Genomic DNA, 21,188 nt, shown 5'->3' on the forward strand with positions numbered 1-21,188 from the left:
CTGGTTTTAAAACTCCCAAACCACTGCAAGAGTTACCTTTACTGAGCCTGAAGTGTCTTGTCTCAAAAGCAAGCAGGGACAGGGTGGAGGCCACCTGGGGTTGTGGTGCAGGAGTGTTGCCTTACCTGGGCATCACTGGTGAGTGATTTTATGGATAGGTTGCTGTAGGTGACTGTACTGTGTATTACCACTGCCTCAGGCAACTCCTTCAGTTGCCTGGAACCCTTTTTGAGATTTAACTTCAAAGGATTGCTCATGCTTTTGCTTTTTCATGCATTAACAACAGGCAGAGCTGGATTTTTGTTCGTCATTCTGGGCAAAACTCCAGAAAAGCCACACTAAGCAACATGCTATTACTTTGGATTTATACCTAGGATCTGAGTAGGATTCAGCCCACTCCTGAAAAATCTGTGTTATCCTGTGGTTTTCAGGGTTTATAATAGATAAGTGACATTTTCAAAAATGTAGGGCATAGGAGATCTGGAGAGAGGCACACAAAGAGCTGGAAGATTATGGATGCTACCTTTAGTTGTGATTGCAATTTAAGGTAGAATTACTCTGAAATTTGACCAGGACATAGAGATTTTATTTAATATGTTTAAGACTGGATCTGGGATCCACTGACTTCAGCAGAAGTTATCCTGCTGTCTTCTATGGAATTAGGCTCTGCAATGGAAAACTAGCTTTGTGAAACCTCACCATAGTGGTGAGTAATAAGAAGGATGTTATTTCTGGCAGGACGGGGCTTGTACTGCGATGCATGTGTTCCTAAAGACTCTCAGGATGGGTCCTGTCTGACCTCCTGTGGAAATACAGAAAATATATGGAAAATGTCACTCATCAGGTTTTATCTGGGAGTGATGTGCACTGCTTCCCTCAGCTGGTGTAAGGGAAGGACATATACAAACCTTGTTTTCTGCAACCTGCTGCTGGCTCTTCCCCCTTTACATGGGAAGGTGTGTGCAGGGTTTAAGTTGAGATAAAAAAGGGATATTGTCCTTATTTCTCCACTGCACAGCATCAGTTTAGGCTGACATGGGTTTGCGTGTGCTGACTCAAATCTGCCTGGCAGGTTTCTTTTCACGCCCTGCTGGAAGCAGTTTGGCTTTTATCTTCCTCCTAAAGGTCTCTGCATGGGGAGATAAAGGGACAAAATGCAATCAGGGACATGGAAAGTGAATCCAATAGAGAGGAATGCTCAGAGCATCTATTCTCAAGCCATAAAGTTGGGCACTGACTGCATAGTCATGTACCAAGGTCTCTTAAAATTTGAACAGGTCTCTTCCCGGCCTTACACTGACAGTAACTGACTGCTGCAGCCAGCGTGTTATTGATTAATCCTTTGGCACTTTTCTGCAGAGCTTTAAACTCTTCACCCAGCAGCCTTACAGCTGGGAAACCCAAATGAAAGGCATGGTGGGTCCCACTGCTGTGGGAGGAGTAAAGATTCTTGTTGCATAAGAAAGCATTAATGAACTCAGGGGTCACATCTCTTATTTGGGACCCATTTTTTAGCCAAATCATGAAGTGTACCTGCTAACAAAACCAAACCAAACAACCCCCTCCAAATATTTACTAAAAGTTGCCCTGGATGCTTTCACTGCTCAAGTATATATGCAAAGGAAACTAGTCTGTTCTTGAATCCTGCAAGGAGGAAACAATGCTGAAATATTGAAGTGATGCTAAACAAAAATGAAGACATGCCCCAGAGCTCTTCCTGAGGCTGGTGCTGTAGAATCCGAGGGAAGGAACTATGTGACATTAGTTGTGCTAAAAAAGGCAAGGAGCAGATGCTCAGATGCTTTTGACTTGCATTGAGGAACCTCTGTTCTTTCTGGAGAAGTTCCCATCCTGTCTGAGCCTGGGAGCTTGCACAGAGGCTCACAGGTTGTCAGGTGCATAGCTGCCTTTCTGGGAGAGAAGGACAATGGAGCTGCTAACTAGAAGGATTACATTCTGAGGTCAGAGAAGCATGGATATTGGAGGAAAGTTGTTATTTCCCAATGGTCCCCCATGTATGGCTTAGCTCCCCTCTCCTCCTACCTCAGTTTTGCACAGACATGACTCAGGAGTGTTCATAGCTTGCCAGGAAGTTGGTCAGTGGGGCTTTTAGCACTAAAGATACAGCTGAAATTATGTCTTGCTCAGTGCCTAAGCAGAATGTTATGCTCTGCCTCCCTCTGTTTTACCACTGCACAAAGCTGATGGCGTGTGGAAATTCCTATGCGCCTGGAGTCAGTGACAACACATAGAGAACAACAGTGCTCGTTCTGGGTAAAATGGACTGTTTTGGTGGATAGAGATCTTCATAAGCAAACTTACTGTGTTTGGTTTTTTTTTTTTCATGGAGACTCACCAAATTGTGGTGGCACTTTGAAAAACAGGAAAAGGCAACTGTAGTTTCTGATTGGGCTACTGAGTTAACAAGGGTGCATCTGATTCCATCCCTGCCCTTAAATAAGCACAGCTGTAGAGAGGGAAGCTCACAATGTTTGATTAATTCCTGTTGGCATGTTTTCTTTCAAATGCAAAACAATTTGAGATTAAATAAATGTTACTGGTTACATTAGCATTAAGCTAATGATTTTTTCCCCCTAACTTATTTGATCCTATAATACCACAACTTTAATGGATAAATGCTAAGCCCTCCTTTGGGTGATTTCAGCTGCCTTGTATATTGTTACACAGTCTAAAGGAAAACTTTTTTTTTTTTTCTCCTTCTTTTCCCTTTCTCTTCCTCCCTCCCTTCCCCCTCCCTAGGTGATTCTCATTCTGACAAAGCTCTACGACTTCAACTTGGGGAGTGTTACTGAGAGCTCACTGTGGAGGTAAGTGGATAGTAGAAATCACAGCAAATGGCGTGGAGGGATTGCACTGTCTCGTGTCAAACTGGACCTGAGAAGGGGATATTGGGTTGATCAGGGGAGGAGGCAGGAGGGAATCTGAGATATTGGGAATAGCTTTTTGGAAAGGAGACCCATAATTAAGAACATGTTACTTTAATGAAGTGGAGTCTGCAAACAAGAGGGTTTCTTGATGGAAGGACACTTCCCTGGCACATAGGGGAGCTTGGTTTCATAAGTGTCCCTAGACAAATCTCTTCATTCTTCAGATGGTACATGCTTGACAGAACAGTGCCCCAAATGGTATACAACACAGTGCATGATACAATCTTAGCTGCTCTTAGCCATGCTCCTCAGCCCTGTGGGCTCAGATGCTCATCTTGGCAGTGAATGTGTGTTGCCTTGGTCTGTAAGAAGAGGAGCTACAAAAGGACTAGAGATAGCACTGTGAGGTGCTGGTGTCTTCTCCACTATGGATAGGTTTGAATAGAGTCATGTACCTGCCTTGTGCCAAGTCTGGTGTGGGAGATGGTGTGTCCTGGCCTGGGGAAGCATGCTGCTGGACAGAGTGTGTTTTTTGAAGTGTGTGTGTGTTTACAATAAATAAATAAATACACCAACATTCATCCCACAAAAAGAACAAAACCAGCCCCAAAAATAACCCCCTAACTTACCCCTATAAATGGGCCATTCCCTGAATGTCTGAAATCACCAAGAGTTTCTGCCTGCGGGGGATTGTTCTTCCTCCTAACATCCTACCTGAGGTGTGAAAAGGGTGTGTCTTTAACAGAATTGTTACTGGAGTATTTTTACTCAAAGGACATAAAAAAGTCAGGGTTTGGGGGAAGATGAAGTACCTTGTAGAGATTTCCCTGGTATATTACAGCTATTGTGCAACCTGCTGAACTTGTAGTTGGTTGAACTGTCAATGAATTGTAGCCTTTGCTCCAGGTGTGAGCAACTCCTTGGCAGATGTCTCTTGTATTTATTTGTTCCCAGCTAATTAAAAAAACCCTGTTTGGAGTGAGCTTTGGACATGTGCTGCAGGTTTATTCCTGTTCATGTATTTAAGGGTTAATTGTTCAGCAGAGCTCTTGAAACTTCTCAATTTGAGTAGTACTTCCAAAGCCTAATTGTGCTGTACCATGGTAATCTGCAGAAATATAAATAACCATGCAGCTAATAAGAGAGAACATAGTCATTTCCACTTACCCTGGTACTTTTCAATGTATTAAAGCCTTAAAAACTTTTGCCTCTTTACCTATCAAGTACAAATGGCACTGTGATTGTACTTTAAATGTAATTGCTGAGCAATCTGCTCTGCATAAATAATGTAACAAGCAGGCAAATCCTGTCCTAATACTGAACTTGCCACATCACCTGACAGACATAAGCTCTGCAGAAAGGTATTAGCAGCATCCCTTTTGGAGTACAATCCATCGTTATTATAACTGAAGGCATCCAACACTTGGTCAGCTTGGGAAACATTGATTTGTGAGTGTGTTTCTGTGTGTCCTGGGGAACTTCTGCATCTTTTCTGCAGTGAAATAGGGGGACTTAGCAATACTCAAAGATGTTGAGAAGTAAGAACATCTGTGTTCTCTTCCAAGACCTGGGAGAAAAGCTCAGGGTAAGAGCTAGTAGGAAGAGCCCCTGGGCTTGAAACCTTAGTTCCCCACCTGGAAAAGTCAGGATTAAGCCATGAGGGGAAGTACAGTCTTAGACAGCAGCCATGAATTTCTTTGGAAAAGACATTGTAGAAATGCAAATAGATATTAAGTGGAAGCAATAAGCCAAGAGAAAGACTCCTTTTCTCAGGATTTTCTGTTCTATTTGCATATTAAGGCCTCTGAATCTTTGCATTATTTAAATTGGTACTTTTCAATATTTTAACTTTTGAGACCTTGAAAATTTTGAAAGGAGGATCTGTCTTTGCAGAGTGAATTTAAGCCTTCTAGCAATAGGCTTGCTCTCCTTAGTTACTCCTTATAGACTCCTTCAAAGCCATCTTTGGGCTCATAGAACTGATGGGTTATGAACTGAATGCAACTATCGAGTTATTATCAGAAAGAGGTCTGGACATTTTGAGAAGGTTTGATATTCTGTTTGTTTTTCTTCCTGTTTTCTGGGAACATGACACATCCTTTCTGCTGATCAAGAGTCCTGCTCATCTGAGCATTGGTGCTGTGTGATGTCTATTCTGAATGCTTGGCAAATACAGTTGCTTCTGCGGGAGAGGTGTGGTTTTGTGGCAGAGAGAAATGGATCATGTGGAAGTGCTTCAAAGGATGCTAAGATAGAGCAGAGTGCAGTGCAGTATCCAAATATCATCTTGCCTCTGCCTGTTTCATGCATCAAAAGCTTCTGGGTTCCCTCTGGGTTATAGAATGAGACGCTTCTTTTAATGGAAAACTGAATTGCCATGTAAGAGAAATTTCTAATCCCTGCATCTAAATACAAAGACAAGTAAATCAATAAGAAAACATCCTGAATGTAATTAAAAAAAGGAGAGCAAGAGAGGAGAATTAAAAGTTACGTTGGAAGCTGCTCCTATATCAGGCTGATATGAGTTTAGACAGAGGAAATGCTAGTCAGCATTTGAATGCAGGAACACAGACATTGCTCGAATAAGCAAATCCCTGCTTCTCAGGCCCCAAAATCACAGAAAACGCCTCAAATACTGCTGAAGCAGCCAGCCTTCAAGCAGCCAACTTCAAAGAAAAGCCACACCCTTCCCCTTTGTGAATGCCACATGTTTTCTTGGTCGCAAGAGATACCTGTCAGTTGTGGTTTGGGTTTTTGTTTTTCTCGCTGCATTGAGTAGACTTGATTGTTTTCCTCCTATGAGAGGAAGCTACCTTACTGCAGTTGTACTTGTGACAGTGTGAGGGCTTTTCACAGATCAGCAAATGTAGCTGTAAAAATTACTTCAGCTTTTCAGGCATGCAAACCTTTCATTAGTTCTCATTGCCTAGCAAAATACCCAAGTAGTTGAGAATCTCAGGTAGTTGAGAATCCTGCTACATATTGCCTGCTTTAAGTAACAATTGGATTAAGAGTTGGACATAGGCTTTCTGTAGAAATATTTCAATTTTAACTACACTTTTTCATCAATGAAAAGAAAACAGTTCTCCCTCTTAATCTGCAAACTTACATGGTTTTGATTTGCTGTTTGGTACCTCTATTTCCCAAACCTCCTGTAGGTCAGGATCCCTGTGTTAAACTTCATTGCCCATGATGAACTGTAAGCACATAGGAGTGATCTGTCATGAAACATAAACTCTTGTCTGTAAAGAGTAGGGGCCAGGCTGCTTCACAGGAGTTGTAGTCCAAGAAGACATCTATTGAACAGAGGAGAATGAGAGGGTTATATATGTAAAATGTGGTGTCTAAAAGGCATTGTTCACAACTCAGAGTTGAAGGGTTGGGTTTTGTTTTGTTTTTACTAGGAAGGGGAGAGAAAGTCTCATTAATGTCTTATTTGTTGAAATTTTGGGGCTTGTAACACTTTCAGATCTGATCACAGAAATTGTTATTTTGATAAATGAGTTTTGATTTCAGAGGTATGTTGTGTTCAGATATATGGGGAGTTCTGTAGGTTGTGTGATAGGTATTGAGTCCTTTCATTAGTTAATCTTGTTGTCCTGTTGTTTCCTTCTTGTTTTGTGAGTATGAACAAACAGGATGAATCTATCAAGCTCCATTTCTTATTCTGTGGACCTTTTAGATTTCACACATTATACAAGCAAAGGAAGAGGCTTGTGAACATTTCCTTGCTTGTTGCTAATCCTATCTCCTATTTGAACTGTACAGTATTGAGATAGGGTTGTGTGAATGTGTCATTCTGGATAAGTGTTTAAAGCTGCTATTGTAATATTTAAAATGGTTTCAAGTGTTTCAGCCAATGTGGGTTTGAGCAGTTATTTCTGCTAAATTAAGTGGAACAAAAGTTTTTCCACTGTTGCCTTTTTTAGTATCCAGGAACAGTTATTTTTATTTGGATTGCAGTAGCTAAAAAGGCAGCCTCCATCCCAAGGGAGCTTTCAATCTCAGATGAAGACAAAGAGGTCCAGCACAGAGGAGAAGCTCAAGTTGGCAGGGTGGTATTTATGATCAATGTGATAGCCATGACTGCAACACATCAGCTAATTAGGCAGTGGGGAGCAGTTCAGATTTTCTTTCACAGTTCAGGCACTTGCATGTGTCAGCTCTGAGTCCTTGCTACCATTTACCCACATTTGGTAAGTCCCCTGGAGTTTCTGTCCTCTGGCTTTGGTCTCACCTAAATTATCTGATGGTAGATGATGCCACCTCATGCATCAACCCATACTCAAACCCATGACTGACTCATTCTGCTTAGGAGGTAAAAATGCTGATGAAGGAACTTTTACGTATATTCCTTCTTGTTTTTTAAACAATGAATTATGTTTCCATGTCAGCAATCAGAAGTCCCCAAGCATCGTTTTTATTCTTGTAGCTGCTGTTCTCAGAGAAGTCCGTCTGTTGTCTTAGACTTGGTGTGAGTTAAAACTGTCTACGCTTACCTTTTTAATAGACACAGCTGCACAACACAGCAGCTGCAGCTCCTAGCTTGGAGATTAGAGGAATATAACCTCTCAGCTTGGTTGCAAGCTGTCTTATATCTTGCATTGCTCTTTAATTCAGTTCTTTTTTAATTACTAAAGGTCTTTATGCTGTTTCCTCCAATGTCCTTGCCTCTTAAGCCTTCTATAGTCTCCAAAGACCATCAACATGTTTCGGTGTTCCTGTAGAAATTGTTGCCTTTGCAGAGTTTCACAGCTCACCTTGATTCCTGTGCTCTAGGTTTGTGTATTGCACATAGAGATGGTTTCAGACAGAGCTCCTCTGTAGGTGTGAAATGCCATATCTCCCCTTTGGGAACTGGGGCTTAGTCTCCTTGTTCCAAATGTAGCAGTCTTGAAGACTGGTGAGTAAGAAGACAGGGATGCAATAAGCCTGACTCAAATTTCCATATCATCCTCTGCAAAACAAGCTAAACCCAAAATAGGTCATGGTATAGCCAGAGCTTCCTTAGAGGATGTTCCTGTCCCAGTGGCAATACGTCATTTGGACTATGGTGCTGAGAAGGGCAACTTCTGGTTTGTGCCACAAGATCTTGTTCAGTACTGGTCAGGCTTGACATATCTTGCAGTGGAGCATTGTAGTTTTTCTGGAATCTGCCATATTAAAATGCAGTTTCCAGACAGGCACCATGACTAGCTGACGTCTTGCTGCGGTATTGTCAAATTTGATTATATTTATTCTTTTTCACTTTTATACTGACAAAAAGCATCTTAAGATGTGAGAAAGTAGTAATGCTTCTCATTTTTGCATCTTATTTGGCATTTTTTTATCAACACTGTAAAGTGCATAAATCCTGTACTAATGAGGAGAGTGGTTTCCTATATCTGCAATCAGCTGTCAGGGAATGCAAGGAAGGAGCCAACTGAGTGTGCAAGCACATCCCTAACCTCTCTTGGATTTTAAAACCAGGATACCCAGAAGCTTGGCATCTCCACTGTTGCTGTTTATTAGAGTATATAAATAACCTAGCCTGATGGTGGGCAGTTTTTTTCAGGCTATGGGAACTGCCTTCCGGAATCTTTGTGGTTGAGAACTGCTAGGTGCAGATTATGTTTGCCAAAGAATTAAGGACCAGGGAACTGCACCAGATGACTACAGTGTGGGATGAGAATTTTTCCCAGGATTCCCAGCACCCTGAGTTGTGCTTAGTGCAGGCCTTTGGCAGCATCCCAGAATAATTCAGTCCTTAACCTCTGGTATTCTTCACAGAATGGTAGGGGTCGGAAGGGACCTCTAGAATTCATCTAGTGTAACCCCTGCCTGTGCCAGGGCTCCCTCACCTCAACTGCAAAGAAGATTTTCCCCATGTTTAGGTGGAACTTCCCATGTTACAGCTTGTGTCTATTACCCTTTGTCCTGTCACAGGGCACTACAGAAAAAACTCATCCCATCCTCTCAACACATATCCTTTAGGTATTTCTAAGAATTGATAAGGTCTGCCCTCCCAGGCTAAACGGCTTCAGCCCTGTCAGTCTTTCCTGAACTGCATCCTGAGCTAGCTGCTGACAAATGAAGACCATGGCAAGAGAAGAGAAGCTCCTTGGCCCAAAGAGCTAGGTAGTAACTAACTGTGAAGACTAGAAAATGCAGCATTCTTGAGTCAAGTGAAAATTTCTTCTTTGCTCTCATGGCTAAATTCCCACTTCTTTTGGAGAAACAAGTCTTGTTCTCCTGTTCAGACTGACATATTATGTTTGGCAGAGGCACCTGACATCTGTGTTTGTCCAGCTGTGCGCATATTGCAACATGCATTGGAGAGTAAGTCCTAGTTATTAAGCAGGAGCAAGAAAGAAGGCTTAATAAGGTGAAAACAGTTTTTAAGTATCAGTAAGGAGAGAAATTAATGGATAAAAGTTAGCTGTAGGGATGCTAGTTGTTCACAAAATGCTATACAGAAAATGGCTTTTCTGTGTGCTTTTCCTAACTATTTAGAACAATAAGGAGGTGGCTTAGCTTTTTTGTGTGTGCTAGTTTAGGGGAGGTATCTGTAACAAAAACTTCAAAAGTTGCTGGTTATCAGATGTCAGTTGTCCACCTTAATCCACTGTATAAATGGAGCCATTTGAAGTAATTAATTATGACCTGATTCAGAATACTTTTCTGGTTTGAGGTGATTCATTATCCTTCCAGTTGTGGCTTTCCAAAGACCTAAATGACTTTTATTGTGGGCTTCTGGAAATGTACAAAAGAAATTGTTTGGATTTGCTTGGCTGAATGTGAAGATCCGTGGGGATTAAAAAAAAATAGAAAAGAAAAAAAGGAAAAGAAAGAAAATTCAAGGAGTGAAACAGAATGAACTATAGGTTTAGCCCTCCTTGATTGTCCCAGACTGTCCCAAGTGGTGTGCAGGACGTACATTATTTGAAGTTCAAAATGGAAGGGGATGCTGCCATCACAACAAATAGATAATGCAACTTAAAATTGTTCAAAATGTTTGTTCTGGCAACCAGTTATTAAAATATACTTAAATTCAGAGCTGATTTAGAGTTAGGTACAGTTGGTAACACTAATGAAAAAAGAAGACCTCATTTTTTAATTCTTCATTTCATTTCATTCTTCAAGTATTTCATTCTTCTGGAGAGAAGTTTAAATCATCTCCTTGCCGTTGCTTCCCTAGTCCTATTATATCACACGGGATTTTTCCACAAGGGAATAGTAAATTTTGCACACCTGCTTCGTGACAGTTCCAGCTTTAACAAGTGGTCATGTTAATGTTGCCTCAGAGATGGTGGGGATCAAGGGGGGCAATTGCAAATCATGTGAGAAGTAAAAGCCCAGAAAATATGGGTCTAGAAGCCTTTGCATGTGTCTTAGGATGGTGTGTAGATCAAAGGCCCACCTTTCCTTATTAAGATGCCTTAGTCATCTTGTTTCATAGAGCTCATTTGTCTTTGGCAAACCAACCTTCTGTCTGGTCCATTTATTGTCTCTTAATTGCTCCATCAATGACCTTTCTGTGCGGGTGGGGATATCTTCAGACAGGGGACCTTTTGGATTTATTAATTTTTTGTTTGCCAAGAAAGCTCTGAGACTAATTGCCAAGACTTCCCAGAAGATATTAGTTTACAAATTTTAGTGACACTTATGATTTATTAATGTGCTTGCCCCTGCATCTGCTCATCACTATTCCTTGGTGGAATTCCTGCTGAATTGGAGAGAATTAATAAAAACAGAACTGCATCTTGTAATGGTGTTTTAGCTAGATTTTTAATTAAAAGCATACCCGTATTCAGACTGCTCTATTCATATCTGTGATTCTCTGAAGACAGAGATAAGTCTTGGCTTTGCCTACATTCTGCCCCAGAATCTTGATTTGGTGAGAGTGTTGCATGGTGGTGGCACAGAAGTTCACAATTATGTGTGCATGTAATTCACTGTTCAACATGTGCTACATGTTCAGACTCCATGCTTCATTGAGAGATCTTCTTCAGCTTGAAAGTGGGGCTATTTTGCTGAAGTTGTTGGCTTTCAAACATGTGGCTGTGGGAGGACTGGACTGGTCACTAGTGATGGATGCTGTTTGTGTGAAGAGTGTATTCATGAAATAGGTCTAGAAAGGTGCTGTGATTGTACATCGGTTTTGATCTCATAGATTACTGGGTTATTGGGATGTTCCTTTTAATAAGTAGACCTGGGAATTTTTTGATACATCTTGTTTTCTGGCTGGAAACAGGGAGGCAGGAAGAAAAGGCAATTAAACAAATTCCAAACTTTTTGAGGGAAAGTTCTTAGGTTAAGGGTGGAATTCCAGGGCAAAACCAAACTGTGTTTTGTTTTTACTTTCCATGTTACAGGTAAGAGCCCCAGCTGTCTTTCTTCTCTCCCACATAACTGTTGAATTATTTATACTCAGCAAAAGAGCTGCAACAGGAGAGTCCGAGAATCTCTCCAGGGAGAGACTGATACTTATCTTAAGTGTGGAAGATCCAAGTTCAAGCCCTTGCTCTGAATAAGTATAAAGGGAAATACTTTTTTATTCTGCAAGTAATTACATTGTGTAACTCATTGCTACAGGGTGTTGTGAGGCAGAAATAATAGAAGCATAAATGGATTTCAAAAGGGGATTCGGTGAATTAATGGAGAATATTTCCGCTGGTGGCTGTTAAACGTGATAGTGTGGCAGTAGCCTGTGGCTTACATTAATTACTTTATGATATGACATTTGAGGAACAGACAGGTCTACAGCTTTTGGATCAGTGTTGCAGAAACGTCATCCATTTTTTATTATCCTCTGTTCAGCAATGAGCTATTCATGCTTTAGGTGTTCTGACAGAATAGCTGGGATTGCACTGGAAGGACATAACATGCCATGGCATTATAGCAAGTTTGGGATTTGGACATATCTAAGTCAAAAGAGCTGGGCCAGAGGCCATGGGCATCATGCTGTCTTTTATCTCATCCTTATACTTTTCACAGAACACTCTGTGGCAGATTAGGAGGTAATACAAGTTTTTGATCTGACCTACTGTGGCTGTCTTAGTCAACCACAGGATTTGCATCTTCTGCACCACAGGTAGGTTCTCCATTGATTGCCCAATTGGTGGCTGTCTCGGATTCTGTCACATTCTTACTAAAGCTGTTTTATTGAACTAAAGGTATACTTTGAAGCTGTAGTTAAAAAAAACCCCAATGACAAAGCAAACAAATAAAAAACCCACAACAAAATTCCACAAAGGATGGACTAGCTTTGACATAATCTCATTTTCTGTCTAGTCCTTTCAGGCACACTGCTGGGTTTGATCATGCTGACAATGGAAACTTAAACCTGTCCAGATCTCTAATCTTTGTATTCTAGAAAACTAGATAATGGAATAGGAAATTTAGGAAATTTAATGCCAAAGGATGTTTCTAGTGTTGACACAGTCATGAAGATCTCAGTGTGAACGAATGATCTTTGTTGAGGGGCAAAAAAAAGAGAGGTTAACTTTTGCAGCTTATTTATGCTATATTAATTATAGTTTGTATGTCCTTTTAAATTTCTTTGATTATGAGCTCCTAAACAAGAGAGAAATCCTACCTCATCAGAAATGAATTTGGAGCTTAGTTCACGCTCCCAGGCCTTTAGTCCTTGGGCTTTGGTGGAGCAGGTCAGAGGAAGCTTTGTCAAAAGTGAATGTGTTTTGGAAGCATCACAGTCTCTGTGAAGTCATCTTGTCAGGGATGGCAGCTAAAGTATGTTTGTAGTACTTTGTGTACTTCTTTAGAAAAGTAGCAAGGTAGCATTCAGGAGGGAGTTTGTAGCCAAGAACCTGCTGTTGCAGATCCTGTGGGTGTTGTGACTGTTGCTGCATCAGCAGAGCTGCATCTGTTAACAGGCATTGGCTATTCCATCTCTTCTTTATCATTTGGAGCAGCAATTCCATTGCTCTCATTAGAGAGCTGCTCCTGTTGTTGAGTTATCTCATCTTACATTCTAATTAGATTTGGATGCCGACTGCAAAACTTTTTGCAAGAAGCCACACTTAAAGATGAATTTGTTTTGGCCTTACTAATGTCTTTTTCTGATTGCTCTTTACTGTGCAGAGACATTTCTTTGGCACAGATTAGTAACGGATGCATTCAACATGGATGTATGCCAATATTAATGAAACCCACATTTTAAATTCACTTATAAATATGCAAATAGATAATTGCAAAATAGAGCTTTCATAATAAGTTACGTAAGACCTTCTATACTAGATCTGATCTAGTAGGACTTGGAAAGCCTGAAAAGACATGCCCAGAAAAGAATATGGTAAAAATCTTACAAATTTATGTGGTATGGATAGGGTCTTTGCTACAGCATGTGGGTGGAGTGTGTCTCATATGAGGAAAGACTGAGAGTTCTGGGACTGTTTAGCCTGGAAATGAGGCTTCTTTGGAGGTCTTCAAGACCCACCCGGACATGTTCCTACGCGACCTGATCTAGGTGATTCTGCTTCTGCAGGGGGGTTGGACTAGATGATCTCTAAAGGTCCCTTCCAACCCCTACCATTCTATGATTCTATGATTTCATCAATGCCTGCAAATACCTGAAGGAAGGTTGTGAAGATGATGGAACCAGGCTTTTTTCAGAGGTGCCTGTGACAACACAAGACAATGAATGGGCACAAACAAACTCAGGAGGTTCCCTCTGGATATCAGGAATCTTTTTTTACTGTGTGGGTGACTGAGAACTGGCACAGGTTTCCTATGGAGGTTGTGAAGTCTCCATGCTTGGACATATTGAAAAGCCATCTGGACTGGTCCTGGGAAGCTAGCTCTAAGTGGCCCTGCTTGAGCAGGGGATTGGACCCAGATGAGCTCCAGAGGTATCTTCCAGTCTCAAGCATTGTGTGAAGAACAAAGGAGAACTGGGCAAAGGTTCAGAACAAGTAGAATAATCTGGGGTTTAGGAAAACATATAGTTAGTTTGTGAATCTCCTTGCATGTTACAGTAGGTAAAGTTCAAATGAGATCATGTGGAGTCTAGATGAGTTCCTAGAAGCAACCCCCCCACCCCAAATCTGTCAAGGATTATATTTCATGCAAGGACTTTATCTCAGAAGTCTCCTGGCCTCTGATCAGTTCAAGATAGGCACTGCTGCTTACTCTCCACGCAGTCAGGACTGCATCAGGAGCTGGCAGGTTCTGGCATGGAAGAGTTTCTGTGTTGGATGCAACCTCATGCTTTGCTGTGGGATGCAGTTCCCCTGTCCACACTGAACCTAGGCTCTACATCAACTTACATGATTTGTTTTTCTTGGAGTGAGCTGTTCTTTTCCTTTCTATTCTTCCTCCCTCATTTTTTCTTTCCAATTAGGCTTATGACCAAGTCATATAAATCTTTGATGCTTGTACAGTGGCTGGTAGAATTTAGTACTTTAACATGGGTTGTGTCTGTTTATATTGGTGTTTTATTATGTTGTGGTGTGTGATTTTTTTTTTCCCAGATGCACTGCCATTTTATAGTCACTATAAATAATCTGAAGGATGGAGAAATGTTGTTAAAAATGTGCGAGAAATCCTTCCATCTTTCTTCCTGTTTGGTCTGTCTCTCTCATTATCTCTGTGATACATTCATTAGGCTTGTAATGAAGTTAGTGAGAGCCCACTATGAATTGGCCACTTCTCCAAATAATTACAAAGGGCTACATTCCCCTAGCCTGGAAGGTAGCCTTTGATTTAGTTACTTACCACATATTCTTCATCTGTAAAATCTGTCAGCCTGTTCTTTTACAGTATATGACTGAGCAAGTGAAAGTGAAACCTCCTGTAAACTACTAGATCATGGGAAGCTAGTGTATTTTTACATGTAGGATTTCTGCCTCTGAATTAAAACTGTAAAAAGTTAGCGAGGCCATTCTGTAAGTAGATCATTAGGGTTTGTTTCTGGGACTTTGAAGACCAATTACTTTTGAGAACTGCCTCTGTAAAATATTAGTAATCACTCATATCCAGTTGTACATGGATCTAACCCTCTACTGTGCCTTGGTAAGGCCACATCTGTGGTACCATGTCCAGTTCTGGGCTTCCTACTTCAAGAGAAACGGGGATTTTCTGGAGAGAGTCTAGTGGAGGGCTACCAAAATGGTGAGGGGACTGGAACATCTCTCTTACTAGGAAAAGCTGTGAGACCTGGGGCTCTTTAGCCTGTATAAGATTGAGAGGTGACCTTAGTGCTTATAAATAACTAAAGGGCAGATGTCGAGAGGATGGGGCCAGTCTTTTTTCTGTAGTGCTCTGTGACAGGACAAGGGGTAATGTGCACAAGCTGGAATGCAGGAAGATCCACTTGAACACGAGGGAAAACTTTCCTGTTGAGGTGAAGGAGCCCTGGCACAGGCTGCCCAGGGAGGGTGTGGAATCTGCTTCTCTGGAGGTTTCCAAACCCTCCTGGACATGTTACTATGTGATCTGGTTGAGGGAAACATGCTTTAGGAGGGGGTTGGGCTGGGTGATCTCTAGAGGTCCCTTCCAACCTCTACCATGCAAATGTGATGCTGTATTGGAATAGTTTAGGGATATTACCCCATGATAAATTGAAGAATATTTACGGTATCTGTAACAGGACTGTTACATTTTCTTTTATGGATCTCGTAGTCTATTCCATAGGATCTGTGAAGATGATAATAGAAGACTGGTTACAGGAAGATGACTGAACTGTTACTACAAGCATTACTGCAACCATCTACTGCCAAGCTTCCCAAAGTCAAGTAGTAGTTTTACCTAGGGGTGAGAGGCACGCTGTGAATTTTCCTGAGTAACTTCTGGTGCATTTAGGATGTAACTGTCTCCAGCTACCTGTAGCTACTGCTAGGAGTGTGAGGCTTCATAGCATATTTAGCTGGGATGAATGGTTTGCAGATCAACTGTGCACCTTCACAGCCCAGGGCCTTGGCATGGACTCACATACCGTGGAGTCTGAGTTCATACACTGTGCTGTGCAGGGGAGTGGGACAGGAAAGCTGTTTGTACAAGCTCTGGGAGGTTCAAAAGCCACTGGGGGAGAGGTACGCAGAAGGGAAGAGCAGCCTATCACTGGAACTTGAGTTCAGGCCCTATGGGATTCTCCAGCTCACAAGGAGTAATGGAAAGGGAAATACAGCTAGCAGCAGTCTTCTTGCATTTCTTTCTCTGAAATGTTAGAAATTGAGATAGTGATTTGCTGTAAGAAGGAAGCCTGGTTATTGCTTTGGTCCTGGAGGGAAAAGAGCAAATTCAGAGCAGAAGTCAGGAACAGTGTAGGAAAGAGTAGTCCACACACAGGGAATAGAACCCAAGGCCTGATGTGGGAACAGGAGAATCATACAACTTCCATCATCACCAAGGGATGTATGAGTTCTCTAAGGACTTAAGAACACTATAATGCATCTGTGGGTCTTGTGTAATTGTTTCAGGGATAAAAGGTAAGCTTTTGACCTTGAGGTGCCTCAGACTTGGGGCTCTGTAAAGCCAGTGTGTGGGAGGGTTTGTCCTTTTTCAAGTTACTTGCAGCTGTAAGTGTGGCTGAGGAAAACCAAGGCAGTAAAACAATCTGTTAAAGTGTAAGGTTTCAGATATAATGTTATATTGCCATGAAGCAGTTAAAGCTAAAGAGTAAGCAGTGGACCATGGGACATCATTCAGTGTGCCTCTAGCAGAGTAGAGAATAAATGTCCCATGGAAGATTAAAATCCCATTGATTCTATTATCTGTAACCAATAAAGGTAAAAGGGATATCTATGAGGAATACAGTTAACACAACACATTTAGCTTTGTGCCCACAAGTGTGCATTTACTGTTTTGTACAAGGCATGGAAAACAAAGCAAGACAAGCTTTTGTTTTCCATGCCTTGTGGAAAAGTACTTGTCAGGGGAGACTGTGGTGGACTTTGTGCCTCTGAGGACTCGTAAGGTGGTTTGCACCAATGCTGCCTCATTGGAGGGGCTGAGGTGTGTTAGTCACAGCACCTGAAAAATTTGCAGCTTGTCCTGTGGTATTTTAATGGTGATGAGCACAAGTTTGGCTATGTAACAGGACATGGCAGTGTTGTGTGGTGGAAGCTACATAAGAAGTGGCTATTTCCTCTTTGGAAGGGCTCCTTTTTTATAGTGACAGGGCATATGGCTTGTTTGGGGGACAGATGAGGGTGAAGTTAATTAGGCTGGGGTCTAGCTTAGTTATTCATCTATATATCATCCAAGCAGAGTGCATGGAACCTGATGACTGTGTTTCTTCACAAAATGTCCTCTATTGCATAATACATCAGAAGAATAACAATTGTGACTGCTATGGGAATAGTGCTTTTCCTTGGTATGCAACAGCACTGTAACAGCACACTTCGTGTGGCTTTCAGAGCATCACTGGACGTGGCACTTTGCAAACATGCCCACCTCCAAATCAGGCAATTGGTTTAGTACTTGTACTGCTATGGGCTTTTGAGAGATGCCTGGCAGTGACACTGCTACATAGCTCAGGTCTTGTGGAAAAGCGAGTTCTTTAATTCTTCAGCACAGGTGCTTCACCTTTCTAATGTTAAAGTCTTTGTTTCACTTGAAGGAACCAAAGGTAAAATCCTTTGTTCTTAGGGTTCTTTCTTCTGCTACCTTTATCTCAGCTTCAGTGGTCACTCTGTTCCCTTTCATCCTGTGTGACAAAAACCATTACAAATGCTGCAGTAGGCTGTGTTGCAAACTCTTATCTTTAAAAATGACATTCATAAAGGTTAATAATTGGAATGAGCTCTGGCAGTTACTAATTAGCACCATTACACAATCAGCTCACATTCTGGCAGCATTAGGCATACTTAATCAGTCAATTATCATTGATCTTGGAAAGTGCTGCTCTAAAGTTAGCATAAGGTGCCTTTGTGAGTGGAGGGAGGGAATTTGATAACACCACAGTGGTCAGGCTGCTGAAAGCATGTGGTTTGAGGGACCAGTGTTGTGTTCAATCAGAAATCAAATAATATAAACTCACCTTCAAACAGAGGTGTAAATATGTCCTACCACCATCTGTCCTTACCATTTCAAACAGTGGGGGCATTCAGGGAGAGAGCTGACTTTGTGGAAAAATAGCTTTAATGGCTTCAATGAATTTCAGATAACATGATGACTTAAAAGTTTTCCCAAGGATAGATGGAGTGTGAGGCAGATTTTTTCCTTGCATTTTTCGGCATGTGATTGACAGTTCTTGAAGTGGGGAAGCTGCAAAGAAGGTGGGGGAAGTATGGGATTTCCCTTTAGAATTGTTGCATAGAATGATCTTAATCTCATGAATGTAAATGTCATGGTTGCTTTCTGCTCTCTCAAAAACTCAGATGTGTGGAGCCATCACTCTTGCTGGCTGAGAGTATGAAAGGAGGAGGCCTGACTTCTGCACAGAATAGCTGTGGTTTTCTAGCCAATGTTTTGCTCTTCCCAACTTGAGCACGGGCAGCACGTGCATCCCTTCTAAAACCATCAATTGTTTGTGCCTGGTCAGAAGGGAGTGCAGTAACGTGCAGCCCACGCAAGGATGGTGGATACAGCCTGGGGTGTGAAGGAGATATTCCATATTTCTGCATGGAAAATGAATGTGTGGAGTGGAGGTGATCAGGGCTGACACGTTAGTCTCTGCTTTTTGTTGATTCACCTCTATAATTCTGTCTTTTGATTGCTGAAGAGACAGTCTGCAATGCATGAAAGTTCACAGGGAATTGCATATGCCAGGGTAGAACTGGAACATCATCAATAATATGTTGGAATGTAAGTGGAGTTCAGGACACTGTGAGAGTAAAGAAACTTGTGTAGGTGAAAGCGCCAGGAAAAAACATGAGTTGTGCTTGACTTGCCTTTGGAATTTGGCCCAAGGCCTCAGTCTGTTTAGGACGAGGAAAAATGGATTGTTGTGATTATTTTAGTGCATTTTTTAACCTTCTTCTCTCTCTTGCTGCTTATTCCCTGGAACTTTTCATTGTGGGCAAATGGTCTAGAAAAAAATCTGGTTAGAATCTTACAGGCTGGATGCTTCCCAAAAACCTTTTTGCTCCTGTGCAACAGAAATCTGAGAAGACACTTCAGGGACGACTGAAGTCAGAAGTACATTGATTTCATTCTGTATGTCTGAACTTCTGCTTTTTCTCTTTGGCAAACATCTGCAAGGGATCTTGGGAGTAGGCACAGAAAAAACATGTCAGAACATCAACTCTGGCTCCAGCTTTTTGCAAAAAAAAAAAAATTAGCCCAATGCAAAGGGCTTTGTTTAAAATCTACTTTCCCATAAACCTGGTTACAGAAGTAGTAGAAAGTAAGTGCAAGCATAAGCCATCCAGACCCCTAAAATTTCCTTATGTGCTATTACATTTATTTGTAAAACTATGCCCACATAACAGGATAAGGATTGCAAGTTATTGCTATGTGTACATACTCAAAGAATGTTGCTCGGTGATTCATTGTTGTTGATGATACAAAGCAGAGGGCTAAGGTTCACTTGAGCTGCAAATGCTTCGCTGAAGGGTAGAGGAAATTTGGTAGAAGAAAAATTGGAGCATGGCTAGTAATTGTACAATGATTATTTTAACCGGTGCAAGAGCCACCATCCCTGGAGGGGTTTAAGAGATGGTTGGGTGTCGCACTTAGGGAAATGGTCTAGTGGTGGATAGGGCTAGGACGAAGGCCGGGCTCAATGATCCACTAGGTCTCTTCCAGCTGAAACGATTCCATGATTCTGTGATTGCAAGATATGTACTATGGATTGAGTATATATAGATGATGCTAGAAACATGCAAGTGCTACCGGAGGAACTATGTTGAAGAAAACAATGTGCTGGCTCACTGGCTAATGGAAGAGTAAAAAGGTGAGTTTGAAATGTGAATGATTTTGAGCAGCTTTGAATCTAGCCTTTTTCTTTTTTTTCTTAAAGAAGAATGAAGCTGTGGCAAAATCAGTGTTTAAACCAAAATGCTGTTGTGTTTTTAAAACTAGACAATGGAAGATTGTTAGACATAATACTAGGGAAAGTGCTAAATGCAAGCAAGGACGCCTCGGCAGTGATTTCTTTAGCTCATGGTGCTACGGTAAGAGAGATCATACTAAATAGAGAGTCCTCATATGACCTGGTTTGCTTTGGTTTCTTGTAGTCACCTTTCTCCATGGAGTAAAAATATTAAGTGATTAATTATTACTTTAAGTGAGTGAGATAGTATCATGGTAAGATAAACTTTAGAGGAGGAATCTTTTAACACTAGTGTCTGTCTTGGAGCAGAGACTTTCTAAAAATACCAGGTCACACTCATGGTATAAACCTAAATAAAAATTAAAAAATGTCTAGAAACAACTATGTGGATAAACTGTGAAATAACTGTGTCACTGTTGACTCATTGATGTGTAACTATTAAAACAATTCCTAGGTTATAAAGGCAGGAGGAGCATGGTATGCTCAGACACTGTGCCAGACAGAGAAGGAGAAAAAAAATCACTTGTCACACATATTGAAGCAGAGATTAATTCCTCAGACTAATACCTGTTTGATCAAGAGCAAAACTCCTGGGAAAACATTCTATCTTGATTGTAAAAAATAGCAACGATGAAGAATTTACCTTGGCCATTAATAGAGTCTGACTGGAACAATAGCCCTTCCTGTTTAAAAGAGAAACAAACCACAACACAGAAAACAGAACAAAATACCCTTGTATTCATACTCATCAAATACCAGTTTATGAGATTCGGGCTCTTGTACTTTTGTGGACTGGGTGGAAAGACCAGCTACTTCTCCAAGCACACTCTGATTAAACATCAGAAGTTTTTCTTGAGGCAATAGGTTTTTCCATGCTTTAGTGGGTCTTGTTTGGATCATTCTTGTCCCATAGCACCAAATCTAATGTCCTCAAAATTCTCATGTTCCTGTTCATGACATGGGACGTCTGAAGAGGGTGCTCTTCATAGAAGTGCAGCTCTGCACATCCTCTGATGTGCAGAAAAATAATGGTAACCTAGTCATGTAGTGGAGGCCAGAGGATCTTACTCAATAATTTCTACATTGAGACCACAGTGTAGTCTGAAGTATTGCTTGTTGGCTGGAGACAGTCTTGACTAATACTTACAGTCTTTCAATGATGTGACCTGATTTGCATTGCTGCTAGAACTGCATTTCATTTTTGATGCTGCAGCAAATGGACTCTGGGCTGAGTTGGCCAAATTCAGTGACACTGAAAGACAGGCTGGTTTGCAACATAACTGAGAGCCTCAGCACCTGTGAAATGTCAAATTGCAGCCATGTTTCCTTCATGATGAAAACCAAGCCTTGGAGCTCTCTTGTTC

General features: G+C 41.3%; 1 protein-coding gene across 1 annotated transcript in view; it reads left to right on the forward strand.

Annotated features, from left to right (window-relative positions):
* The window catches only part of LOC133625939 (VPS10 domain-containing receptor SorCS3-like), a 299,862-nt gene that overhangs the window by 95,652 nt on the left and 183,022 nt on the right, over positions 1 to 21,188 (forward strand). The window contains exon 2 of the mRNA XM_062001248.1: positions 2,761 to 2,828. Coding sequence (XP_061857232.1) covers positions 2,761 to 2,828 — 68 coding nt within the window. The remainder of the gene's footprint in view (positions 1 to 2,760; positions 2,829 to 21,188) is intronic.

The sequence above is a fragment of the Colius striatus genome, chromosome 8, assembly GCF_028858725.1.
Source record: "Colius striatus isolate bColStr4 chromosome 8, bColStr4.1.hap1, whole genome shotgun sequence".
Classification (NCBI taxonomy): domain Eukaryota; kingdom Metazoa; phylum Chordata; class Aves; order Coliiformes; family Coliidae; genus Colius; species Colius striatus.